This window comes from Corvus cornix, chromosome 5, assembly GCF_000738735.6.
Source record: "Corvus cornix cornix isolate S_Up_H32 chromosome 5, ASM73873v5, whole genome shotgun sequence".
NCBI lineage: Eukaryota > Metazoa > Chordata > Aves > Passeriformes > Corvidae > Corvus > Corvus cornix.
Window position 1 is genome coordinate 54,298,478 of NC_046335.1, and position 27,864 is coordinate 54,326,341.

The 27,864-nt window shown below is 46.0% G+C and overlaps 1 protein-coding gene across 3 annotated transcripts; it reads left to right on the plus strand.

Annotated features, from left to right (window-relative positions):
- Positions 1-1,178: 1,178 nt before the first annotated feature.
- On the plus strand, positions 1,179-27,829 carry PAK6 (p21 (RAC1) activated kinase 6). Of its 3 annotated transcripts, XM_010405333.4 has the most exons (11): positions 1,179-1,398; positions 1,710-1,908; positions 2,513-2,577; positions 11,197-11,405; positions 15,275-15,877; positions 19,050-19,541; positions 19,784-19,917; positions 22,615-22,741; positions 22,925-23,050; positions 23,728-23,862; positions 25,776-27,829. In XM_010405333.4, the coding sequence occupies exons 4-11, from the start codon at positions 11,202-11,204 to the stop codon at positions 25,941-25,943; spliced, it is 1,989 nt and encodes a 662-aa protein (XP_010403635.1). In that variant the 5' UTR covers positions 1,179-1,398; positions 1,710-1,908; positions 2,513-2,577; positions 11,197-11,201; the 3' UTR covers positions 25,944-27,829. The 3 variants fall into 3 exon arrangements, with proteins under 3 accessions (XP_010403635.1, XP_010403636.1, XP_010403638.1); XM_010405334.4 differs by lacking the exons at positions 1,179-1,398; positions 1,710-1,908; positions 2,513-2,577 and adding an exon at positions 7,363-7,735; XM_010405336.4 differs by lacking the exons at positions 1,179-1,398; positions 1,710-1,908; positions 2,513-2,577 and adding an exon at positions 7,363-7,732.
- The last annotated feature ends 35 nt before the right edge of the window (positions 27,830-27,864 follow it).

Here is a 27,864-nt window from a genome sequence, read left to right on the forward strand (position 1 = left end):
AGGTTCTCTCTATGAACCTCGGTTCTGTTCCTTCTCCATGATAGTACTGTAGAGCTTATGAATTCCAACTACAGCCAAGATTCTGGTGGTTGTACAAAGATACTGCAGCTCTTTTAGCTGGAATGAACAGGTAGGGAGGAAAATGAGAATTGGGAAACGTGGCTAAAAGGTCACTGGCGTGGCCCATTTCTGCTGGCCAAGCCACTCCCAGCAAGAATGATGAGAGCCTAATGATTATTTGTAGCATGTCACTCATTTATTTATTTATTTTAAGGGTGGTTCAACAAAACCGATGTTAAAAAAAACCAAAAAAAGTCACGGTGGTGGGTTTTTATGGTTTATATCTCTGTTCTTTGGACCTAAAACTATCTGAGGGTTAAGCCAGCATTGTCAGTGGTTTGGAGAGGCCAAGAATCCTCTTTATTTGCAATGGAGCAAGGGCAGCTGATGGGTTTGCTGCCATGAACTCTGACCGTTTCTGGCTGTAATCCTCAAAGTGTCCTCTGATGATGGCCCAGTCACCAAGCCCACCTAGCACTGCCGGAGCTGGTGTCCTGCTGAGTACAGTCGCTTGTGGAAAGTCTATTTCCAGGAGCCAGTAAACCCTGAGGCACAGGCAACGCAACAGGATTAGAGGGTGATCCCAGACTCCAGACCTGGCAGCACTGACTCATGGTGAGGACAGGGGAAAAGTAAAAGCGCCAGGTCATGTGCTACTCATCTGCAATGCAAATAAATGGGGTGAATTCTTCTACAGCGAGCCATAAAGCAAGCAATCAAAGCTTTCCTTCCTGGAATGACAAGGGATTGGTGGCAGGTCCTGAAATCTGCAGCCAGGCGGCACAGGCGGAGATGTCAGGTTCGTTAGAAGCTGCAGCAGCTCCTGGCCCCGAGGCTGTGGAGCCGAGAGAGAGGAGCTGACGAGTTGAGCTTTAGTAAGTCACAGTGAAGTGGGGTGGTGAAAAAGGATGGAGGGGAATGGGAGATGATCTCCCCAAGGTTCTTGCCTGAGACCCGGCACACTGGGGTGCCCAGGTGTGACTCTGAGTTCTTTCTCTCTTGTCCCCTCTAGGAACCAAGAAAGGAGATGGTGAGAAGGCGGCGACATGGTCCCAAGAGGCTCTGCTGTCGACATCTGTCGTTTTCCGTGGAACAGGAATCTGAGGCTTCTCCACGCTGAGCGCTTCTGTGTCACATCTGCTACCACACCCTGAAATCAAACTCGGCAGCTTAGGTGAACCAGGCACTGTACAAACATGTCAGACTTGCCTCCACCCCTTTTTCTTCTCCCGCTTTCTCCTGCCGTCTTTCTCTCTCAAGTTTATCGACGCGTCAGCGGATTCCGGTGGCGGAGCATTCTCACTTCACCTCTGGTCACAGAGCAATGAGGAGTCAGGGGTAAGGGCCCTCCCGCAGATTTGGGGATCAACATTGATTTGCTTGCTTGCTTTAAAGCCGTAACAACCGTCCTAATGGCCGCTGTTTTGTGGGATTTGTTCCCTGTGTTTACGGAGGACTGGGTTTGTCAGTTTAAACTAAGTCTCCACTTCCCAGTGGCTGTGCTGCCTCGGCTTAACCCCTTCCCTTCAGAGCTGAGCCGTGCCACTGCCAAGGATTAGGGTAATGATCACACGTGTGTTGGCAGAGACAGCCTGGGGTGAAGTGAGAGTGGAATAGTTCAGAGGGGTCATACAATATTTTCTCTCAAGGGATGCTTCTGGAAGGGAAGAAAAACTGGAAGCTGGATTCCTTTGGGAAGGAGTTTGCTTCATCTTCACTCCTATAGCCCAGCAACACCGTCCTCCAATCGGCTTTGCTGCATGACAGTGGGAGAGTTTACCTCCAGACCCTTCTTTCTCCTCTCCCTTGGAACTGTCCACCACCGGCATTGTTGCAGCAGGACTGCCCGTAAGATCCTGTGGTTTTTACTTTCCAGGGTCTATGAGGTGGGACTACGTGTGGGGCTGAGGTCCGGCGGTTCAGTCAACGGACACTCAAGAGGATGGGGAACGTGGAGGGAAAATGCCTTGTTGAATCTTGCAGGGTGATGATCTTAAAACCTTGGGGTGAAGAAGGGGTTAAAAATTATTACGGATGATGCTTGAGAGAGCAGACAGCATGTCAGGAACATGCATACTCATCGCCTTTACAGGAGACAGAGCAGTATCTGCTCTTGAGTATCTTGTATCTGCAAGGACCCTCACCATACCTTACAGAGAGGTCTGGTTAAACCCCTCCTGTCTGTATTCCCAACCTGCTGGCTGCTGTGCTGGCCAGGATCCTTTCAGAATACCTCCTGAAGCTATGCTGGAGTACTCGTGTGGGGCTGGGTGTGTGAGTGTGTTTTGGCTGGCTGAAAGCTGCCTAATCTCGTCCTATTTAAGTTACAATATATGGTTTTATTGAGCGTTTGTACTTAATTATTTTTGTCAGGTAACCAATGCATACAGGCAAGTATTTGCAGTGAGACAAAACAGTCCTGTCTGTTAATATTTGCTTTCTTCTTTGCCAGGACATTAATGCTTTAATGTATTTGGGGACAGAGCACTGAAAAAACAGAAGAGCAATTTGTGTCTGGTGAGTGCAAACTCTCAGGTGAGGCTGGGGGATGTACGGAGAGTAACAGACCTTTGCCCAGTCTTTGCTTTTTTGAGTTCGAGTACAACCTGAGTCAGCCCCTAACACAGCTGCTGGGGAAGGGAACCTGCTGCCTGGCTCTCTCTCCAGCCCTGTCCCATGGAAAAGTCTCATTCCTGATGGTGTGATGAAGCTTTATATTGATTTTAATATTCACTGCTGCCTTGGTATGTATGTCCTGCATGCTGTGTGAACAATGGTTCATGAATCTAGAAGTAAAGCTGATCACATAGTGGAAAGAGCTATCAGGAAATAGCTTGCTGGGTTAGTAACTGTGCTCCCAGATGGAAAGCCTGCTCCCTGCACAGGGGTTGTTTCTGTCTAGATGGGTGTGAGTGTGGATGTACCTGGGAAGGCCACCCTGGGTCCTGCTGCCAAGGCTTGCAAAAACGAGAAACAAAACTTGCTTGGTCACAAAATGGTTTTCATTCCCAAGGAGAATGAAATTAATTAAGGAGAATTCTTTAAAGTTTGTCTGTCCTGCCTCCAATCAGGAAAAAAGAGCTCTTTTTAACCTACTTCTCTAATATGCTTAGGGAAATTCACAAGCAGAGAAAAGAGCTAAATATTTGTGTAAATTGCTTTAAACAAAATTGCTTAAAGCAGCTTGGACTAGCTTAGCCCAATTGCAAGTAAAAACACAGCCAGGCTCTGAGCTCTGTATTGCACTTGAGGGTTTTTTGGGTGCTCACAGGGGGGGGTACCCTGCTGAAGTTCCATCTCATTTGGAGCAGCACATGAGCTCTGTACCTGGGCAGGACACAAGTGAGCAGGAGCACCTGAAGGCTCACCAGGAGTTGTGCTGCTCAGCACTGAAGGCTGCAGAGAGCACAGCAGACTCTGACACCTTGTCGGGGGCGGGGGGATTCTGGACTGGGGACTGCCTTCCTTGCCTGTGGCACCAACCCTGCTTCAGTCTCACTGACTTTGAGTTATAATGGCATAGACTTAGTGCAATGGAGCACAAAATCAGCACTTGGCTGCTGCAGGTCTTGTTTTTAAGGAATTCCTCATTATGGTTTCTAAAGTTGCAGGATTACCATGTGGTTCGAGGACTAATGCACTGCTATTCTGTCTTAGCAATGATACTGTTGTTCTGTGACTGACCTTCCATTTGTCTGGCAAGAGAGAGCAGTGGGAATGGAGGATGCCCATAGACTAAAAGTTGAAGTCTATTTCCGTCAAAAATGTCTCAGGAAATTACACTTTCTCTAGGGCTCAGCTGTTTAACTTGTAGTGTTAGTAGTTAAATTATTTTGTAATTAATTGATGAACAGAGTGTAGCTGTAGCCAATAGCAGTCATTTATCTCATGTTAGGAGTGTACCTCAGGTTTTAATGTACAGAGGACTGTGTGAACACTCACAGTCATGGCAAACAGAGCAGGATAACCGATATTCCCTGGGAGAAGACTTGTCTGTTGCAATTTAAATTTGCATCTCAGTGTTGGCAGCAGTGAGCAGGAAGGCACTGACGGTCAGGCAGGTTGTGGGGTTTAAGTGAGTCTGTCCCTTCCGTGTTTTGGGGCAAGCTGCCTGGGCTGCAGTTTTCCCATCAGTTATCCTGTGGGGATAACACAAGCAAACTGCCTTGCAGGCTGCTGACAGCAATTAAATATATTTGTAGCTCTCTTTGGGAGAACATGATGAGCATAACTAGGGACTGAGGACTGAGATTGTTTAGTGTTGGCTGAAAGGAAGTTTAACTCTTGCATCTCTATACTTGGGTGATCTGGGGAATTTCTGGGGCGTCTCCATCAGTTCTTTGCTGTGCTGCTGGAGTGAGAATGCTTGTCCAGGACAGAGGTCACCAGTGCCTCTGCTGGGACAAGTCTGCTTGTGAGAATTTAGTCCTGCTCCCTGAGTGTGTGACTCTTCCTGCATACAGTAAAATCTGTGCTGTTCCCGTTTGCAGCACAGAGCTGCAGCTTCCCTCTCGTAACCCCGCGTGCCAAAGGCAGCTGGATCTGCGAGCCATGCAAGAGCGCACTGAGGTTCCAGTGCTTGCATGGAGCTACAGGACGTGGCGCCCAGTGTTGCAGCCCAGTGCCTTGGCTCCTTCCCCTGCCATGTGACCCTGCATGCCAGATGTGGCCCTTTGGCTTGTCCCAACATAACCTCTTGTCTGATATGTAAGGTGTTACTATTCATGTGAATTTTTGGAGACAGGAACTTAAATGTTCTTATTCTAATCTCAGTAGTACTTTTTATGATGATTTTGAATGGATCTGTCACACAAGACAGTAGAGAGTTGAAGTCCTGAGTCTTTCAAGGGCTGTCTTGAAGCTCTGTGGTGCTTTTGATTAACAGCAAAATAGAGCAACTTATTTTTAACCCTGATGCATCCTTCATGGCAAAATAATGTCAGTAAATCCATGTGGAACAATGCAGCTGCTCTTTGGACCGGGATCGGGGAGGGGTGTAGGTGTGAGGTGAGTGTTAGAGGTGCAGTGCTGTGTGGTTTGGTATAGCCAGAACAGGACACAAGCCACATGAATCACCTAAAAGGTGGGGGAAAAGGCTCAGAGTCGTCGTGGCTTTGGTCTCAGCCTGGTGACCTGCAGCACACGTCCTGCTGGCTCTGCGTGCCGAGGCCACAATGAGTGAGCTGCCTTCCCTGGTGATGCAGCAGTGTTTGGTGGCTTTACCCTCTCACACACTGAGCCCAGGTGGGAAAGGCTGGTCTTGTAATGAAGGCACTGGACTGCAGCTGAGGTTTGGAGGTGATTTCTGTTCTGTGCTGCTGGGTTCTGTCAAGGCATCTGGACCTATGTGCTGGTGTCCAGATGAAACCTGCGGTCAGAGTGTGTCTTGGCCTCCACTGGGGCCCTGCACCCATATTTTCTCTCTGTGGAAGCCAGGGTGTGTTGGGCCTGGATCTGGCCTTGATATAAAGTTAAAAAGCAGCCAGGAGACATACCTGGGAGATGTTGTAGATCTGCTAATCTAGACATACCTGGGAAGAAACAGGGCTAGTAATTTTTTTTCTGTTTCATCTGCAAATGAGGATAATAATTCCCTTTCTTCACCTTTCGTCTGTTTAGATGAAACCTCTAGAGGGTGGGGCCTGACTTCAGAGACAGACACAATTGGATGGTGACTTCAGCTGGGATTTCTAGGGGACTGTAAATAATGGAAAACTTTGTTATTTGTCAAGGGATAAAGCCCATTAGCATCTGGGACATGTCTGTACTGGTTTTGGAAAGTTCAAGAGGTCTTTTCTTTGCAAGTGCTTTTATGTATGTCCCAGAATGAAGTTGGTATGGTATAGCTAAAACACATCTAAAAGTATGTAACCCAGCAGCGTCCCAAACAAGCTGAGCAAATAGGCGTTCACTGGGTTTTAGGTTTTAGTCCTAATTTATGAGCAAGGAACTGGAACAGGGGAGAGAGGCAGCACCAGAGCCTTCAGAAGCCTTCAGACCCTGCTCAGTGGAGGCACAGCAAAAAAACGGTCGTGCTGTTCTTCTCATTTCTCAGAAACAAACCCACCAATATAACAAATATGTCTCTCCCTAAGCTTATTTCTAGTGTAATATTACAATCTGTGCTCTCATGTGTGGTTGGGCAGGATTTAGAGCATTACATCAGTATGCTGTGCTGTTGCTTTGCTCTGACACGCAGCTTTGCCATGGGGGCTGGTGAGGGAGAAAGGAGTAGAAGGAAAGGACTTGAAATGAGGAAAGGAATGGCGCACCAAGGAAATATCCACTCTTCCTTTAGGAGGATAAAAAAGTACTTCAACCAGTATTTCTAAAACTAGAATTGCAGACAAATGTGGAAGGTGTCAGGGCAGTGCTCTTAGATCCCATTTCAGATTTTGGACCATTTGGCTTTTCTTTCTCCCTTTCACTGACCCTAGTTGCCATTCCTTGCTGTGTGAAGTCACATTTGGTTTTGTCAGCTCTTTAGGGACCTAACCTGTCATTTCCCTTTGTTTGCAAACTGCTATGATCGTTTATGGCTTGTTATAAATAATAAGAGTGTTGCAAACATGAGTATTTTAGAAGGTATGGGATGCAGTGAAATTCCATGTGTGCATATTCACACATACATTTGTGTGAACCCATGCATATGACATGCATGGATAATGGCCTAGTTAACCTGTAATCCATTTCAAATGTAGCACATGACAGTGACCTGAGTAGCAGAGTATGGAAATAACACATTTTTTCTTTTTATTGGCGGTTTCTCTGGGACCTTCATCTTCCCACTGCAAACTCAATCTGTATATTGCAGTTCCTCAGGTCCTGTAGGAAGAGTTCTCCTTCTCTCCCTCTCCTCTTGGAGCTAGGCAGAGCAGTTTGGCAGATCAGCTGTGGGAGGACTTGGAAATTACGGGAATGGCTTTCTTGAGCTCAGAGACCCAGCGTTATCTCTCGTCCGGGGCAGGAGGAATGTAGGGAGCTGCGTCCAGATCTGCGATAGCGACGCAATGAGCTGATGAACGAGTTCAGTGCTGCAGCAAGGAGGGGGAGGGAGAGCTTATTTTTAACTGGAAACTGCACGAGTGAGACTGAAGTAGCTCTGTGCTGCCGTGCTATCATCAAGTGCATGTGTGAGTGAGGGAGGGTACGAGCACGGGTCCGTACGGCGCGGTGTCCTAGCGGAACGTGTGGCTGGACGTGAGCAGGGTGGAGGCAGGTCGGGTGAGAAGGCAGTGCTCGCTGCTGCCTTTGTCTGGGCGTTGGAACGAGCCACTCCTGATAACATTTATCTGCTTTGTTTTGTTTTGTTGTTTTTTTCCGGTGGTGTTGCTTCATTTCTGTGCCCTCCTCCTCGGGTTGCCTGTCTCCCACCCATTTCTCTCTTCCTCACTAACTCTCAGTTCCCCTTCCATCCTTAATCTTCCCACCCCTTCCTCTCATCTGAGCCTGACCCCTCTCTCTTCTTGCCCCTCCTTCTCAGCTGATCCCTCCCCCTGCTCTGGATCTGCTGGCTGTGGGATTTTTTCTCGTGCTCACTGGCAGATGTGACAGCTTTTGGAACTGTATCATCTAGGAACAGCTATATCTGGAGTTGAAAAACCTAACGTGGTTTCCCAGGGAGCAGGAATGGATCGCTGAGAGAATTTCAATCTCCGACTGCTTTTGTCTTGTGGTAGTGACTTTTATTATTTATGTTTGTGACATTTCTTACAGTACAGTTGTCAGCACTGAATGAAAGACTAAAGTGTAATAGATTATTATAAAATCAGTGTCACAGTATTTGTGTTGTTATATTAAAGGGATGCTGCCTATGTTTAAATACAGGTTTTACTTGATTTACAAAATCTTATGTGCATAAAATGTTCTTATGAATTTCTTACTGACTTAGAGAAGGGCTGGTTTTATGTGTTTTATTTAACAATAAATGTTCTTTATCTGGGTATTGGAAATACAAGTAAATAGGTCTTGCATGAAAACCACAAAGTGAAAGGAGACTGGTTAAATACAGACCTCCTCAATGAGATGCAAAACCTAGCAAGATTATTAGAATTCATTGGATTTCAAATAACTATTTTTAGTGTATGTATTTTGTTTGATCTTAATGCAGTTTACCTTTAAACCACCTGTCTGATCTCTTTATAATCAGGGATTGATGCTGACCATATAAAGCAAATGCCATTGGGTGCCTAGGGGTGTGTTGTATTTGGAGCTGATTACATTTTGTTGTTTTTAAGCTGTCTGTTTTAAGCCAATAAGGTAGATGCAGGCCATGCCAACCAGTCACTTAAAACTGACCATGAACTCAGTAGGTGCTCCTTTCTGGGTTTTGGAAGCATGCTTTTGGCTATGGGGTCCAAGTGTAGTCCATGTGTTGATTGCCAGGGATAGGGGTTTTATGTAAATATACAAATGTAGTGTTGTGTTTCTGCTTCTGCAAACTGAGGTGGTGAAACAGAGCCACTGTTCTGGTTGGGGCCAAAATATCACCTGGGCTTTAAAAATTTGCATTTTGAAGCACTTAAGCCAGAATAATTTTTCTTATGGGGAAATACCTGACATGTTCAGAAAACCATTGATGCTAAAAGTGCTATTGATTGTGACATTTGTAACACCCTGTTTCACAGGACCCTTTGCCACATGAAGCACTTAAAAGAGCAAACTTGTCTGCTATGGCCTGGGTATCTTCTCATTGTGAAGCTGTGAGAGTAGGAGCAGGAGAGATACTGGTTGAAATAGTAAGATCACTGGGATCGCTCTGGCTGGGTCAAGGTGGATCAAGGAGCTGTCATACCTGACATGTAGTCAAGGATTCAGAACTGAACCACTTGCTGTAATACTACAGAGAGACTCCCTGCTTTCCTTGGAGGCTCTGAAGCTCCTCAGCAGCTTCAGCTGTTGGTTTGAGCACTACCACCACAAGCTATTAGACTATCTTTCCTTTCTGGGATTGTCTGCACTTTTTTTCCCTCTGACTTTAGTCTTGATTATTAGTTAATAAGCAGCACCTAAGGGGCCCAAGAGATGAATCAGTGTGTTTGAGGAGCTGCAATACAGACCTGGAGCACAGACACCCTTCCCATAAGCTCTCCATTAAGACGTATTTGAGTTTTCATTGGAGCTTGTTCTAAGCAAAGATTATTCTGGCTGCAGAATCTTCTAGGCAGAGCAGTTGCTTCTAGCCTCTTTTGTAAGTACTTTTTTTGTTTTTTAGTTTCCTAACCTTTTGTTTTCTTTTTCACCTGTGAGGTATCTTTAGTAGGCTGTTGCGATGGGACAGTGTGTGTGAATCCAAGGATGGATTGCATGACTGGGAGGTTAGATGGAGCAAAGGTCCTTCTCTGCCATACAAACACTTCCTATCTCTGTAACGGCAGGATTGTGGTAACCAAACTGGGAGCCAGTGTGTATTGGATTTCCAAGACCCCAGTCTAGCACCAGGGTGCAAAGTCATTGTTCAGCTGGCGGCTGCACTTTGCTCCCTAAACAAGTTTAGAGTGGGACAATCTGGAAAATGTTTGACATAGATTTCACTGTGATGTGCTGATTTTGGAGACTGGTGTCCTCTAGAAGTGTGTTCATGTCTACACCACAGCAGGTTATCTCTCTGTCTCTCTGACCCTTATAAATATTTATTCAGCACAAATAGTTGGACGCTGAGGTCCTGTACAGGGGAAGAGTGACTGCTACAAAGTTGAAGATTAAGTGGCAAAAATCTTCAGTCTGATGTCAGGGAAGAGATGGCATTCGGAGCTGTAAGCAGTGTTAGTGAGAGGCAAATGCCAATAGTAATGTTGTTTGTGGAAGAGGAAGAGCATATAAATGTTATTTTTGCTTATTGGTGGATGTTAATTGCTTTAAAAAGCATGTGCAGCTTTTTCCCAAAGCAGTGAATACAGTCATAGAACATTTCAGAAGAGAAGGGACCTTGAGAGGCGCAGCCCAACCCCCCTGCTCAAGGCAGGGTCAGCTCAGAGGGTCAGGCTGGATTACTCAGGGCTTTGGCTTTGAGAGCAAACCCCTGAGGATGGAGCCTGCCCGGGCAGGCTGCTGAAATGCTGGGCTCTCCTGGTCACAGGAAAGCTTTTCCTTCTATCCTGTCAGGACCACTCCTGTTTTGATTTATGCCTGTCTCTCACTCCCACCACTCCCCACTGTGAAAAACTTGGCTCTCCATAAAAAAATCTCCTTACCTCACCCTACCTTCACTATCTGGTTTTTGTGAAGAGGTTGTGTCAATGTCAATCCATTGCAGTCCTCCAGCTTTCCCACCTCTTGACTGCATGTGGAACTCCGGTTCTTCCTTTTCCTTCATAACTTCCCAATTTCAAAAAGGTCCAATCTCTCAGCTTTCTATCTAAGTATCTATTTTTGGTTATAAAATTCTTAATTCTGATTTTGGATGTCTCCTGTGTTTGGGTATATTTCAGTGTTAGGTGCTTCTGGCTTGTTGCACTTGCACTGGCTGTTCACACAAGCTGTCTCTCTCCGCCCCCAAGGGAAAGGAATCTTAGTTTTTAATTTTAGCTTCTTCAGCTACCTGCTGACAGAGTTTGATTTCTACCTACCACCTCCTCTCTCCCTCCTGAGCCCTCTGTCTAAGCAAGAAAAACTGAGATCCAGAGTCAGTCTCGGGCAGCTCTTCCTTTGGCAACAGCTCTGCTGTATTTAAATGGGAATCAAGTAGATATTACTTACTTGGCGTAAGCAGTGAGAAGAAAACCTGAGCCCTGTTTATAGCCACCTTAAATTCTAGCCTTGTGGTGGAATCAATGCTGTCTAACTGGCTGGACTCCAAGCCATTTAATGTAGGTAAACAGGTAAAATATAAATATGTATCTCTTAAGTTATTGTTTTTAATCATTTTATCAGGTAATATGAATTTGTAGAAATAAAGGAAGTCACTAGAAATCCCACCCCAGTCATGAACCTGTGAGGTGGCCTTGGGCAAATCATCACTCTCTTGGTGTCTGTTTCCTCATCTGTAAAAGCAGGTGATCAGCTCCTGTTAAAGTGCTTTTTGCTGGAGAATGTTCTCAATACAACATAATTAACTCATAGAATTGATATGTGATTTTACTGGTTGGGCACTTCAGCCCTAGACAGGCATTGACAGCGTTGCCTTCTCCTCTTCAGGCATCATGTTCCGCAAGAAGAAGAAGAAACGCCCCGAGATCTCAGCCCCGCAGAACTTTGAGCACCGTGTCCACACCTCGTTTGACCCAAAGGAGGGCAAATTTGTGGGCCTGCCACCTCAATGGCAGAATATTCTGGACACGCTGAGGCGCCCCAAGCCAGTGGTAGACCCTTCAAGGATCACGAGGATGCAGCTCCAGCCTATGAAGGTAAGAGAGAGGGAGACTGTTCTTTCCTGTTCCTTGGGGAGTTGCCTCCAAGTTGAGGCACTGTTTCCATTGCCCCATGAATGGGACCAAGAGCGGTATCTCTATGGAATTCAGTGGATAGCAGGCTTTGATAGCCCAAGGTGATAGGAACTTCATCAGGAATAAGGACAGTAGGATCCTGACCTGTTGCTGTCAGTGTTGAAATAACCAGCTGGCTGCCTGTCACTGTGACAGGGACCTGTGAAAGCTCCTATGGTGGCTGACAGGACCAGATGCGTTCGGCTGTTGTACAGAGAAGCCAAGAGAAGAGTTCATGGAGAGACCTGTTTTAGCAGGTTTGTCGTTTTCGTGGGTGAGCAAATTTGGCTGGTAATTAAGTTGCCTGGGAAGCCTGAGTGGGAGAGAGAAAGCAGGGTAGTGCTGCCTTGCTGTTCATCGACAACAAGTAAGGACAACAAGGACTAAGCTAGGGTCTGGACTAAAATGGTTAATAAACCGGCATTTTAATGGAAAGTGGGACATAGTAATGGTAGAATGTCCTTCAGTAAGGGAAAACAAGTGATTCCTGTAGATGGGTGGTTTTAGATGGCTGCTGGTACTGGCATCTGGAGACTGCGTAAGTGACAGCAGGAACATGCTGTGGGAAAAGGCAACTTCATGGTGACCTCTCCGGAAAGGAAATGAAAGATGGTGACAGAAATATTGTGCTTAAAGTCTTGCTCGCTTGGGGGAGGTTTTTGTTGCCAGTTAAAAGAACCCTATGGGGGCCTAAAAACTGAATGGTTCATTGTAAAATAGAGATGTTGCTACTTGGGAATTTAGGAGGGATATAAAAGAGTTGTCTATCTGATGAATATATGTGTACAGGTGCTTAAAACATGGGGACTAAAGGGGACTATATTTGGTATAATGCAAGATTTAGTACATAATCAAACCTGCAAATGAAATGGCCCATCAGGATCTTTGAGCAGATGCTGTTTTATAAAGGAAAAACTTGCTTAGGAAGAAAAGGTGAAAAAAACCAAAAGGCAGGAGGTTATTGCCTGGTGTCCTGAATGTGCTTTGAGGTTCAAAATGTAGTAGGGGATAGGAGCACAATCCAGAGAAGAGATAAAATGTGTAATAAGAGACCAACTTGGTTAGATCAGGAGTTCTTTAATGAGTTTAAACTGCAGGAGGATTGCTCAGAAGGGTAGAAACTAGGTCAAGTTATAAAGGGCAAAGAGAAAAGAAATTCATGTAGAAGCAAAACTGGAAGGCCAAGGCACAAAAAGAGATGTTATTCTCAAAGAACATAAAGGGCACTAAGGAAGACATCGTGAGTGCACTGAGGAGGATGAAGGAAAGAACTTGTTCACTGCTGATTTTGGAAGAAAGTTATCAGATGACACTGAGAATTCCTAAGTGTTTAATGATTATTCTCTGGTCTTTATTAAGTGTGATCAGTGGGCTGACAATTTGCATGAGCATGAAGGGATGAGAATGCAGGCTGGAAAAAGAAAAGAACAGGAACAGAAATGAGACTTAGCTAAGAAGTTGCATATTTTCAAGTCAGTTGGGCCTAATGAAATTCAAGGAATTGCAGATCAGTCAGAATAATTTCTATCCCCAGAAAGAGACTGGAACAAATAAGCAAGTAATCTATTTGCAGCCGCTTCCAAGGAGATAGCAGGGTAATAGCTGGCAGGCAGTATGGATTTATCAAGAAAAGAGTCATGTCAAGCAACCCAATTTTCATCAATCACAGGGTAGGGGGCTTTGGGTCAGGGAGAAGTGATAGCACTCCCCTGTATCTTGACTTCAGTGAGGCTCTGGACACTGCACCCATGGCATTCCCAGAGCAAACCAAGTTTCCTCAAGTATTAGGCAATGGATGCTCACAAAATAGTGTGAGGCATCACTGTTGAAACAGAAATGTGTGTGAAGAGATTTCCTGGAGTTCACCCTGAGCCTTATGCTGGTCAGGACATTCATATCTGACTTACTAAACCCGAGGATGGTAAAAGCTGAAAGCAGGTGCAAATCCTTAAGAGAACAAGGACAGAATACCCAACAGGCTTTAAAAACTAAAGAATCATCTTAAACTAACACTATTTTTCCCAGTAATTCCAAGTGCAAACACTCTCTTAGACTGCATAACAAAGCTGACTGTTTCTGGTAAACGCCATTTGAATTAATTCCTGTTCAGTGATACCAGTCAATTAGGTCTTTTTTTTTTTTTTTTTTCCCAAGTGCTAGTTGGCCAAGCCCTCATATACAGTCCTGGATTCAACTATCAGAGTAGTTCCTGGGTTTGTGTGTGGCTTATTAAAAGGTGCTTTTCTTGTTACAATTTCTCAGTTTTGGTCAGTAAGGCATGATCTATATAAGAGCATTCCATATAGATTTGGCTCCAATTTGGATGTTTCCTCATTAATCTGATGCAGTCCTTAAACACAGCAGCAAAGCAAGATTAATTCACATCTCCCCTGTCTGCTGGGGCTAGATCTGACTTCATGGGAGTGATCTGAGTCTATTTCTAGGGAGTTTTAGCTAGAAGGGGAGGAGAGCACTGGAGTGGATTTTTCTGGAGAGGCCATTGCATGTTGTTGGAGACTTATTATTTTGAGAGTACACACGTCTTTCTGGAATTACTTTTGTCCGTTCTGGACAAAAAGTTTGTGTCCCCAGCACGTTGTTCCGTGACAGTAGCTGGGCTGTGGAGGAAGGGGTGTGTGAGTGGTGAGGGAGTAGGAGTGAAGACCAGAATTTCCAGCTGCAGCTGGTGTGTGTGCTATGGAGCGAGTTGAGTTGTCCTTTCTTCACCTTGTTGAACAAAAATCTTCTGTTCTGTCTTTCATTCTCAGACACTGAGCAAACCAGGTGCTCATTTGTGCACTGTGGTGTCGTTCTGTTAAAATTGCTGGAGCTACTGTGTTGCACCAGCTAAATATTAGTCTCAGTATAATTAATTCAGCATGTTTAGGAGATCCCTGGAGCTCAGTCAGCAAACAGGAGATTGCTGTCACTCCAGGGAAGGACTTTCCTCAGGCAGAGGTTCATGAAAGTGTAGGAGTGATCCTGTGCTGCAAATTTCTGTGGAGAAATGAAACATTTTGGTTCCCAGCACTAGAAAAGCTTCTGTAAGCTTTTCAGTTCCAGAAAAAAAACAAGGAAGAACGCTACATAATATACCAACAGCTTAAAGTGTCCTACTTGTACAGAGCTGGTGCCTGTTTGGATGGAAGCCTTGTTCTTCAGCGTTTGCTTACAAGGCAGTTGTGGGCTGCTGTGACCCTTTGTTCATAGTTTTTAATTATAATAGCTTGGCAGAGCAGAGCAGGGAGGCAGAGTTGGAACAGCACGGTCTGCACTGGTCAGGATTGAGATGTATTAGCAGAAATTGAGGAGAAGCAGACTGAGGGAGGCTGATTACGACGCTATTGAGCGTGCTTCAAGGGAGAGATGAACCTTGTGTTGGCACAGCAAGGGTGAGTTTTGCAAATGGAGCTTGCAGCATGCTGGAACTTCTGAGAACTAGTATTTCAGGAGCTTGGTGAGTGCATTAGTGATGTAGTGTCACGCAGTTTCAGCACAAGAAAGCCAGGAGTTTTGAAATATCCCAGTTTTGCTTTTAGAATGTGAGCACAACAGCAAAATTGACTGTTCTGGCTGACAGCACTGCTGTTCTCTGACAGTCCTCTGACCCAAGGACTCCTTTTTTATCCCCCGGTAAAGGACAATGAAACAAAAGATAAAAATTTGTAATTTTCCCTGAACTCCTTGAGTTGTCTTTGGCTATATGTACAAAATTTAACCTTTGGCAAGATAAACTGAGCCTCAATTCTTACAACTCTGACTTGTTTCTCACCTTCCCTTGTGTTTCCTAGACCGTGGTACGGGGCAGCACCGTGGAAGTGGAAGGCTACATCTCTGGGTTGCTCAATGACATCCAGAAGCTTTCTGCCATCAGCTCGAACACTCTGAGGGGCAGGAGCCCCACCAGCAGGAGGAGAGCCCAGTCCCTTGGGCTCCTGGGAGACGAGAGACCCCCAGACATGTACCTTCAGAGTCCTGAAGGAGACTGGGCAGACAAGTATGGGAACTACCTCAACTGCAATGGTGGGTCCAAGGTGGCCCGGAGGCAGACCATGTGGCCGGATTACAAGCCCCGCCTGGAAGGGCAGTCTCATCCCAACGGAATGGTGACAAAAGCCCAGTCCCTGGGGCCGTCGGAGTTCCAGGGCGCCGATGGCAGCTGTCTGCAGCGCGCCTCGGGGCTGCAGCATGTGCCCGCTGTGCCGGGGGAGAGCGAGACGGCGATGAAGAGCCCGGAAGAAGGCTGGCTTCAGCGACAGTCCAACGCCAGGCCCTCGGGGGAGGGCAGCCCCAACTCCAAATCCCGGGAGAACAGCCTGAAGAGGAGGCTCTTGCGCAGCATGTTCCCCTCATCCAGCGCCTCAAACAAGCCAGGCCCTCCCCTGCAGATCAAGGTAAGAGTTATTCACTGGATTGCAGTGTTGACTTTACAGTTCCAGAGGTTACATATACAGCAAATTTAATTGCAAACATCGGGCAACCGTCTGTTCTTGTTATGATTAACGTTGGAATCAAAATAGTCCTGGGCAGGGGAAATGTGTGGTCCGCCTGAGCTTCACGAGATGCTGCGAGGCACAGCTCAGGATGGCAGCCAGATCTCCAGCAGACGGTTTGGCGGAGCTGCGGGAGCGTGGGCTGGGAAGGACGAGGGGTCTTGGTCGTTACCTTCTGCGAGGTAAAGGCATAACTGTAATGCCATTCTGCTGGCACCAAAGAGCCTTTGCCATTTGGGAAATTGCCATGATTTGCATTAGCAGTGTATTCTTCTGCCTGTGCAAACTAGAGCTACCTCAGGAGAGTGTGTTGGTTATAGCTGTATCTGCCGGCTGCTACAGCAGCAGGGTTTGCATCAGCACCCACGGTGCTGTCACACAGGAAATCAGACTGTTGGATTTTGGAAAGGGTGGGACAGCTCATAGCTACTGCTCCCCCAGGAAAGCTGTCCTGAATGGATGACTCATTTCTTGCTAAACTGCAGAAAATCTCTGGTTCCTGGTACTGGATAGGAAATGCAGACATTGCTTCTTTTCCATTCTGGGCTGACCCAGCACCCATCTTCTTTGCATGGCTTGTCTGGTGGCTTCAAAGCTGGTGCTGGGCCAGGCTGATTTCCAGCAGCTGTGAAGTCCCTCAACTGGGAGGACAATGATAGGAACCACTGTCCAAGCCAACCTGACTGTTCTGAAGGGTGTTGCACGAAGGGGATGTCTCCAATCCAGCGTCTTGCAGTTTGCATAAGGATCCAGGCTCAAGGTTTTGGGCACAGTGGGTTTCCTTTCCAAGGGAGAGGATTTTGAAGGAATGCAATCCTTGTGTAGCACAAACTGCACTTATTGCTCTCTCAGTAACTCTGGGCTGACCTACACTGATTGGAGGCCTGTCCCTGAGTACCTGGAACTGGCCACTTCTGTCTTCCCTAGACAGAGTGTCTTTGCCAGGCTCAGCCCTTCCACAAGTAGGAGCAGAAGTTACCAGCCAAGTGGATGTGCCTGGGAGTGTTTGAACTCCAGCTGTTTGTCAGAGAAGAGGAGTAGGGAGGACCTGGAAGATATGTAATCTATCTCCCTACTCCAGTAAGGGATCTGTACCATCCCTGGTAGGTGTTTATCTAAGATGTTCTTGCCAGCCTCTGATGATGAAAACCTGGATCTCCTGCTCTGATGGAGCTGATGATGTGTGAGAAATGTGTAATTGCAGATGAAAGGGACAGGGATATAACTGAATCATGGAATCCCAGACTGGCTTGGGTTGGTAGAGATCTTAATGTCCATCCAGTTCCACACCCTGCCATGGGCAGGAACACCTTCCACTAGACCAGGCCGCTCCAACCTGGTCTTGAACACTTCCAGAGATGGAACACCCACCACTTGGCTGGGTAGCTGGCTGAAATGGGAAGGTGGTGCCTTGAAAGGCACCACGGGAAGTTTGAGCGCACCTTCCTTATGAAGGGAAGGAGTGGGAGAACCAATGACACCTCAAAATGTCCCAAGACAGAAAACATGTACATGGGGACTGTCAGATTACAGGAGCAGGAAATGAGACTTGCGCGTGGTTAAACAAACCTGTGTGAGCTTGCACACGTGTTGTGTACCCTTCTGCACGCTCTGGGTTATGTAAAACTTTTTTTTCTCTCTCCTGAGACAAAACAAGATTTGGGAAATAAATTCTGTGTTGCTGTGAGCATGTCAGCACAGGACTGCAGGGGTGGAGCTGGTGTACAGGGAGGAAGGAACTCCTGACAGGCAGTTGTATTTGTGCTGTGCCCTGATGCCGCTAAATTGTGTTTTCCAGGGCCTCTCCGTGTGCGAGGCTTATGCAGATTCTGCTCTTGACAAAAATCCTTGATTAAAACCCAAAGTGCATAGAATTAAATCCTACACAATTATTTTCTGTCTGAGACAGGGAAAATGAGTGCTCTTGTAAAAAATTCTCGATTGGCAATTTTCAGTTCCCATGCCCATATTATTAACTTTATTAATAATCTCTCTGAATTGTGAGAGAGAAAAAGCTTTTTGCTTTGAGGTTTTTATTTTACCCTATAATATAAATGATGGGCTTGCTCTTTCTGAAGTTGCTTCTTTGACAGATCCACTATTATTTTGCATATATTTATATACGTATAATGTTTATTTTACATATATACATGTACATATATAATGTATTTTGTACCCCACCTGCTAAATGTTCTTGAATTTTAATTAATCAATGTTTCCAGGAGTATTAGCAGGACAATATTTATCCTTCCTGGCATGGGAATGCATATCCTGAAGCCACATTCCCACAGGCTGTGATCTTACTACATCTCCTACACTAAACAGGGTTGGGCCTGCTTGTCTTTTGAGTGGGAGGTCTCCAAAAACCTCGAGGACTGCTAATCCAAATTCACTGTAGGTCAGTTGTAAGTCAGTGAGGTGGCAGGTGGCTCTGTGTAGCTGGAGTCTCGTGCTGGCGGCCTCCAGCTGTCCTGGTTCCTGGTGCTTTTCCCAAAGTGGAGAAGCTAATTCCATGCCTGATCGACAGGAATGCTCTGCAGGTACCAGTAGAAAGTGCAGAGAGTGTTTTCAGTAGGCAGTGTAATTACCCAAAGGGAATTAGGCCAAGACATCAAAGTGATTTACAGCCTTGGCATGAATCCCCTTTCCTTTTATACAAAGAAAGATCAGAGGCACAGAGGGATAAAGGATTTTCAAATTCTCTGCAGCACAGGTTGCCCCTGAGTTTTGGTGGCAAGGTTGGAATGCTTTTTAGCAGCTGGGTTTTTTTTCTGTGGGTTCTGTGTCTTGGTGGTTTTTTTTAAAGCATGTTCCCTTTAAACTGTCTCGATTTGGAGTAAAGTGTAGCACCCATTCCCTAAGGGATTCTTGAAGATCTGCATCCAAGGATATCTTCATCCAAGCTATATGCTGGGCAGACCTGGAGACAAGAACCTGAAGCTCTTGACTCCAGTCTGCTTCAAGGTGTGCTGGGGCAGAATGGGATGACACAGAACTGATTCCTCACCTTGCTGCTTGCTAATCCAACCATCACTTTTTCTTTCTCTCACTTTCCTCTTTGTCCTTCTGGAAGCCTAATGCTTTCTTCAAGCCCCAGCAGTGGGGTTCTCCCCACAGCCCTGCAGCCAAAGCCCAGTCTCTCCCCCCAGAACAACCTGCCTCTGAGTTCCCCAGGATGATCTCTGAAGCTGGGACTCCCCAGAAGTCCCCAACAGCAGAGAAGGCTGTGGCAGTGCCACCAGGCCGGCCCTCCCCGGCAGGGTCCCCCAGGAACCGGCAGACCCAGACCAGTTCCAGCAACCTTCACCTGCCCCAGGACTCTGCTGGGAAGGGGCAACCACCTAGCGAGGACCCCGTGGTTGTGACTCACGAGCAGTTCAAAGCTGCCCTCAGGATGGTTGTGGACCAGGGAGATCCCAGGACATTGCTGGAGAATTATGTCAAGATTGGGGAGGGCTCCACAGGAATTGTGTGCATCGCTCGGGAGAAGCACTCAGGGCGTCAGGTGGCCGTGAAAATGATGGATCTGAGGAAGCAGCAGCGCCGGGAGCTCCTCTTCAATGAGGTGAGTGTGCTGAAGTCAGGGGAATCCTGCTGTCCACATTGGAGCAATCAGTGTGGCAAAAGGAGGAGAAGAGCAGGATCATCTTCCTCTTGGTAGTATTATGCTTGTACCAAGATCAGCTATTACTGGGGGGATGGAGGCTCTGTGCTATGCTCACAGGGCTGTGTGCGCTCACTGGGTTGGATAAGATGAAGTGTGGTGAGTAACTTTGTGGTGGTCACTTGTCCACTGTGGTTTTACAGGTGGTGATAATGAGGGACTATCAACACGTCAACGTTGTGGAGATGTACAAGAGCTACCTTGTGGGAGAGGAGCTCTGGGTGCTGATGGAGTTTCTTCAGGGAGGAGCCCTCACAGACATCGTGTCTCAGATCAGGTACAAAGCAAAATCCCAGACATCAACATGGGAGAGCAAGAGCAGCAGAGTGGGGGTTTCTGGGACAAATAGTTTCCCTCAGAGATCTTGTGTTTGCAGTGCCCTGAAACTACTGCTGTTTAAAACTGTTATCCATTTAAAATACGTGATAATACTTCTGATGTAGAAGGGACTAATTTAAAGTACTGATCCCTTTAGATACCCACTAGTCATCTCCTTGATGACCTTCCCTGTAAAACACAGTAGTCATAAAAAGTGTTGTTTACTATATCTGTTGAATCCTGGCCAGGATGTTCACTGAATAAGTATAAAGAGCAGGCAGAAATAGTTTTCAGTGGTGGAACTTTAGCCACAAATTCAACCTCACTAACTCCTCTGGAGAAGTGCAGCAGAGCCTTGAGATCTGGACTCCTTCCCAAATTTCATTGCCTAAAGATAGCAACTACTAGACACTCTCCTAAATTTGTTTCCTTATCTACACTGCTTCATATTCAATAGTACCCAAAGCATTTCTGTAGGGCAAAGAAGTTGTTCTCAGATGGCCTCTGCTCCATCTCACAAGGTGTTCTGATGATGCAGTTACGGTGATCGTGTCTTACCCATGACTCTGGAGCACCCTCCTCCTGCTTCAGAGCAGTCCTGTGAGGCTGGAAACTGAGGCAGGGAATGCCAGTGGAAAGACTGACCAAGAAAGTCTGTAGCATGAATGTTTCTTTTTGGAAGATTCAGGATTTTAATTGGATTACAATTAGGCAGTATTGCTAGCACTGGTTGTATTCAGGTTTTTTAAAATCATAGTATACCTTTAGTTCACATACGTGCTTGGCCTAGGTGCTGTGGTGGGTTTAAGGCATGTATCTTACTCGTTTGGTGGATTTAAGGCATGTAGCTTACTCTGTTGGGTTCTGTGTTTTGGAAGCACACCTGTGATAATTTTGAGAGGCATAAAGAGCCACATTATCCTCTGTAGCCTCCACAACCCCACCTGGAAGGAGTGCCCTGGAGACACTTACCTGGGGCAGGCCTGTCCAGAATTGAGTTCAGAGGCATCTCAGGGTCTGCAAGCCAACATTTAATCCTGAGGAGTGCTCAGTTACAGCTGACAGGGCCAGTGAAACTCTTGTAGCTCTTGGCTGGAACTGAATTACAGATAAAAAGTGATGAAGAGGTTTATGAAGGGTCTGTGTGTTTATATCCACCAGTGAGACCTCAGCCTAGTTTTGTTTTAAGAAGCTTCCTTTGAACCTGTTAATGAATGCTTGTTTTTCCACATGATGGAAGCAGGATCTGTTATAACCATAACATTTATCAGAAGTAAGCTGCAAACCTTTATCAGTTTTTCCCAGGGAGGAAAATACCATCATTGCTGTCATTAAACTTTTGCTGAGGGGGATAAGTGATTTACATCTCCAGGAGCAAGGTAATCCTCCAGTAATCTGTTTTATACTATGCAGTCACTTGACTGAAACCAAATTCCATATGTGACAGGGTGAAAATGCACCTCTTGTGATCTTCTGGAACCACAGGGCTCTCAGGTGGATCAGCTCAGGCACTATGAAATGAAAAGTACTGCTCCTAAAACCATTGGCTTCTGTGCTGGGAAGTCCCACAGGTAGCCTTTGTCCCTCTCCCTTTTCAGGTTAAATCATAAAGGCAGAAGTAGCCCCCTGCTACCCTTCAGATTTAGTTGCCGTGAGTGTGGCACAGTGCAGCTACAACCTGTAGCTGTCCTGGTTTGGAAGAGTAAGGTATGGGATTCCAAATAAGCAGCACCAGTGTAGATTTCTCAGCTGATCGTGTAGAAATGATTATGGGTTTAGAAGGTGCTGGTTCGCTGCACAGCTCTGCCTTCTGAGTGTTCTCTTCTCCTTAGGCTCACTTGCAGATCCAAATTTGAGGATGTTTCATTTCTCTGTCCTCAGCTGAGGGTTGTTCAGAACTACTGCTAGAGTTAGGCTGAGAATCCACAGTACTCAAATTGGGTACTTCAGCTATTCTTTGAAATAATTCACTCCTAGGATTTTTCAGTGTAAACATGCAGAGCTGTCACTGTCCCCAGGTACAGGAGAGAATTTTGATTTCTACCATTTTTACTTGATTGTGAAGGTTTTTGTATTGGTATTCTAAACAGCAAGAGCTTCTAAAGAGGAGGTTCTTGGGGCTCATATTCCATGTGCTAACAGAGTGGTAGAAATCAGAAGTGTCTTCCCTGCTTGTAGCTTGTGCTACCTTTAGTTAGGTGTGAGTGTACCCCAAGTGTCTGCAGGAAAGGCCTAAAGGATCCCTATATTCATTCTCAAATGATATGTTTGGATGTTTTGTGGATACAGTTGCACAGTAAGCCTTGTGAATAATGGCTTTACTATATTTGCTTTAAAAAAAGCTGTCTCACCAGTTACTGCAGCACCTTGGCATCAAGCAGCACTGCTGCCTGTCAGAACTGCTTGAAACAGCATCTTGCAGAATGAATTTAGGTACAGAATTTAAAGTGCAATTTCTCTGCATTAAACCTATCAAAACTTAAAATTGTCAACCATAAAGTCAAAAATGTTTTCTGCAGTAACAGATATAGAAAAATGGTAAAGGTGAGATGGTAATTGTCATAGGGAACCAAAGTGTCTGTGCTTTAACCTCCGTGTGCCCCTGTCAAGGAGCACTGTTCTCTGCACAGTTTAAGTCCCCTGCCTCTAATTGCAGGCTGAACGAGGAGCAGATTGCCACAGTGTGTGAGTCAGTGCTGCAGGCTCTGTCCTATCTCCACTCTCAGGGGGTCATTCACCGAGACATCAAGAGCGACTCCATTCTTCTGACGTTGGATGGCAGGGTGTGTTTCCTCAGACAAATTGTTTCTTGTCTTCTGCTGCTGCAGCCTCCGTCTCTTATTTCCTTTCTGTTCCCAATCCCTTGTTTTCCCCTCGTCCTCTTACTCTGTCATCTTTGTCTTGGTGTTGCCCTCTGTGTTGTTTAAGGCTTATTTTTAAGGTTGGTTGCTTTTCTCTTTGTACAGGTCAAACTGTCTGATTTTGGCTTCTGTGCTCAGATCAGTAAAGATGTACCTAAAAGAAAATCCTTGGTAGGTACTCCTTATTGGATGGCTCCAGAAGTCATTGCAAGGATACCATACACCACTGAGGTAAGGGACCGCCTCCCTAATAGCAGGAGAGGAGCAAGTAATGGTCTGAAGTGTCACAGGAAAATAACTATTGGCTTTTCTAGGAAGTCTCTAGATTCTATTTAAAATATAAACCTGACTGTGACTACGGCTTTGATGGTGATGACATCAATATTTCCTAAATCAGTAGAAAACCAGATTGTTCTGCTTCCCAGGAGCAAGGCATCAACTTATTCTATTCTTAAACCTAAAGCTTGGCCTAGACTTGTACCTGCTGTGGACAGATGTGGGCAAGGAGCAGCCTGTGACATGATACGGATCAGTAAATCGATTCCATAAAGGAAGCAGGGGAAGTTGTGAGCTCTGAGGGGCTCCCCTCAGGGAAAGCAGACATGGGAGCTCTGGAATTCTGGGCAGGTGGCAGCAGACTGACTAGTTTTGTTTACCAACCAACCAGGTGTGGTACAAGCAGTTACTTGCACACCTTTACATGTTGCAACACCAGCATGGCTCAGTCCTGGGTGCAAAATTGACTTAGTTATACTCCTGTAAGGAGCCCCAAGAGCATTAAGGGCATCGGTGTTGGACTCTCTTGGTACCATTTGTCATGGATGGGGTGTTGGGGTCTTTGTGAAAGTGGCAAAACAAGGACCTGCTGCTCTGGAGTGTGTGTATTGATGTGACATTGTCTCCCACAGGTGGATATCTGGTCCCTGGGGATCATGGTGATAGAGATGGTAGATGGAGAACCCCCCTACTTCAGTGATTCTCCAGTCCAGGCAATGAAGAGACTCCGTGACAGCCCTCCTCCCAAACTGAAAAACTTCCACAGGGTGAGCATGCTGCCAGACACTTGTAAGCCTGATGATTACCATAGGCAAGCATCCATATCAGCTGTTCCCAGTGCAGCTGGCTGTGGAAATGGTCTTGCTAGGACTTGTTTCTTGGGGAACAGCTTTGGCCCTGGGGTCTTGGTGGCTGCTTTGGGAAACAGCCCCGGCCGTGAGGGCAGCTGGGCATAAATGGAGAGTGCAGGTCAGAGCTGCTTCAGGTGGACCCAGCAGTTCCCAGCTTGCTGATGTCGACAGAGTAGCTTATCTTCCAGGGAAGGGAACAGGAGGATTCCTGCTCTTGGGAGTTTCCAGCTGTACGGCCTTCAGGACTACAAAGGGTTAGGAGAGCAGGAGAGCTCAGGACAGACGGGAACTCGTGGAGACACTGCAGCAGCTCAGAAGACGAACTTGGCTTCGTGGTTTCTTAGGAAAAAGTAGCAGTGACATAAGAAATAGAATGATCACTTTTCAGTGCCCTCTTAAAGCAGTCCTCCTTTCATTCCATGCCCAGCCTCTGAGATCAAACAGCTTCTACAGCATCCTGAGCTACCCAGCCTTTCCAATTAATCAGAGCATCTGCAGCTGCTAAAACTGAATTATTTAAGAGAGTAGACTGCTGAACTAACAGCACACACTCCAACATCAACAGCTGTTCTTTCTTTTCTGCCTTTGCAACACTAATTAAAATTTCATGGTCACACTGTGGACCTGGTGCTTGCCCTCCTTGGGCAGTGTGAAATCATCCTGGTCTGGGTCACACCTTGCTTGTTGACATGGCCCTGCCACAGGCTCTGACAGCCAGAGCTGATTATGGTCTTGCTCTACTCCACTTTGTACTGGGAAGCAAACTGGCTTCCAGCAGACCTCTGATTTATAGGCCGGTGTGCATCTTCACCAGTGTCCTGCTGGAGTGCAGCTCCAGCTGTGGATCCAGCCTTCTGTTCTGGTGCCAGTTCGTGGCTCACTGTGGTCAGTGACTGCAATACTGGGGGCAGCAGGTTAAAGGGATGCCACCTAGGATAATCCCTGCTGGGTTGCTAAAGCATAGGCAGATTTATTGACAGGGATACAGGCTGGATCCTGGCACTCATCGTGAGCTGTGCGGTGCCTTCTCCAGCAATCCCAAGCAAAGTCATCCAAAGCGCTCCTAAGATGAGCAATAGCTCTGTGTGAACAGTATTTCAGGATCTACTAAGTGAACCAGAGCTGAGAAAATGCCCCCAGTCTAAACTGAATGTAACTATCAGCATAAATATATGCCAAGTTCATTTTTTTATTCCATTTTAACAATGCAGAAGATGAAACCAGCCAGAGATGTGCAGGGTCTTGAAGTGGTGCTTGGGGGCTGGTGACTCTCAGGCTTTTACATCTCTTCCAAAGGACAAGCCTGTGAGGTCATTCAGCTTTTTGGTACTTATTCTGCAGCTTCTTCATCTTCTTGTACCATTAGCATGAGGGTTTTTCAGGCTCTTGGAACCTACTGGAGAATCCTACTTAACTACCTTTCCATAATCTGTGACCAGTAAAAGAATGGATTGATGCCCCCTTCCTACCCAAGTGATGTACCCAGGTAGCAGGAATCCTGGTGAATTTTTGAGCTGAAATCCAGAAAAGTTTAAGTAACAAAATGGCAAGCAGGAGCAACCCAAATGGAAGCACGTGGCAGGCAGTCTTATCTCAATTGGCTGTATCCCATTCAAAAGAAAACAACCTAAGTGTTGTGCCTACCAGTGACAGAGAGTTAATTCCATAGCATAAAAAGCACGTGAGCTGTGTCACATTAATGGGCAAACAGGGACATAGATTGGGAATGTGCAGGATGCTTTTAACCACACCCAATTTGGCAGCCTCATGTTCCATGAGTTGTGCCTGGTCCCTTTGTGGGGTTGACTTGGTTGGTTGCTTTTTCACAGACCTCACCAGTTCTGAGAGACTTCTTGGAAAGGATGTTGACACGGGATCCATTGGAAAGAGCAACGGCACAAGAACTTCTGGATCACCCCTTTTTGCTCCAGACAGGACTTCCAGAGTGCTTGGTTCCCCTTATCCAACAGTACAGGAAGCGCACCTCCACCTGCTGAATTTATATGAGGGGAAACTAGGGAAAAGGAATGGTTTTAAAAAAATATATAGAAAAAATTAAGAGCCCAGGCAGTCTCAACCTGTGAATGGTGCTTGGAAGTTGCCAGTGATTGTTTTGGAGGACGAATGTGAATCCTGTCCGTGCATCCTCAGCCTTCTGTGGCTTCTCCTTTGCTGAAGACAATCAATACAGACTAGATCTAAGTGAGACCAAGTCTGTCTCAAGGATAAAGCGGGTATTCCATGGCTTGGGGATCACTGCTGCCGAAGGATGGCATTCGAAAGTGGAGTCTGAAGCTGTGTATCTGAATGTCTGTGAGTTTCTGCACACCCTGGCTACTGGCTACTGAGCTGGAGCGATATTTCCCACTTAGAAATGTGATCTTTGTTTCCTTCATTGTACACTGGAGCTGTGAGCTGACTCACTTTGGGGCACAGACCCCTTTAAACTCTCAATGCACAAAGACTTGACTTTTTTTTTTCCTCTGAGACCTTTTCACAGATGATTTTAATTTCCTTTGGTTAAACGTGAACCTAGAAACCTGCACACACTTCCTTAGGGAGCAGATGTGATATGTGTATATTTGTTTCTAAGTGGCTCTCTTGCACCAACATGCTTCTCTTTTGCTGCAGAATATGTATGGTTTAGTGGTCAATCTTGAATCCATTTCATGACTTTAAACTTTTGGAGGGGGAAACCCTTGGATACGGGCCTCAAAGGGGACTCTATGAAGACCAGGTGCTCTTGCCACCAAAATCTTATGGTTGAAAATTCACCATTTGCAACACGTTGTGTGCTGGTTGGAATGTGAACAGCGTGTTCCTGTGGCTGGTTTCCAGGCACCATGCTTTCCCAGTCCTTTCTCCCAGGAGAGGCTGAGAAGAGCTGCCCTGGGGCAGTTATTGGCTAGCATTTTGGGAATGCTGTAGGAGACCGAATGGAAAAGTTTGAGCTGTCCTGCATATCCCAGGATTGATTTTTGTGTTTGTGTGCTGCTGTCTGGCTATTGGTCTGCCCTTCCCCATCATCCCTTTACATCTGGAAGGTTTCTGGTTGTCTAAACAGCTCTTTCAGTTATTTTAACATAGTTTTTAGGTATTTTGTATGCTGCACTCTCTGGTCGGTGAGATCCTCAAGGTAATTGGACTCTAGTTTGGGGTTAACATTGTACAGTGATGGTGTGTGTTGTTGTGAGGTCTCAAGAATATATTCCTACATGTGGAACTGGGATCTTGTTTTGAAACTCCAGATACCAAGATATTGGACTTTAAGTTATTCTCAGGACAGTCTTGCTGTCTCAGAAACTGACCTCAGAACTGCGTTTTCTTCAGAAGATGTTCATAATCTCTGTCCTCTGCTATTTGCTCCAGCTACAGATCCTGCTTCAAAATTGAAGCCACAGTTGATTACTTGAAGTAATTTGGGATGGAATTCATCTGCACTGCTGCCAGCCATCAAAGGGTGGGCACCCAGTCTGCAGAGCATGTAGGTTGGCTCTGTAGCTCATGGGGAGAGGAACACCCCTGGGGGAACAACTCTGGAGGTGGTTCATCCCCTTGGCTCAGACACCTGCTGAAGGATGAAATCACTCTCTCTCACCCGTGGCAGGTAGAGAAGTGGTAGGGGTTTTCTGTAGACTGGATGTCTAAGTTTGGGGCTGATGGAGTTGGTTGAAATTAATTCATTAAGCTCCTCCTTAGCTGCACTGGAAAATTTTTGATGTAAAATGTTTCTGTATTCCAGATATATTGCTTTTTTTTAACACAAAAAAAAAGCAGGGCTTAGAAAAAATTTATAATTTGAAACAAACAGTCCTGCTCGTCTGTAGTTGTGAATCCTTTGCACTTGTGTTTTAAATTAAAGTAGTTCTTGATTTATTCATAAGCCTGTTATAGTGCTGAGATGCTTAAAAATGTGTC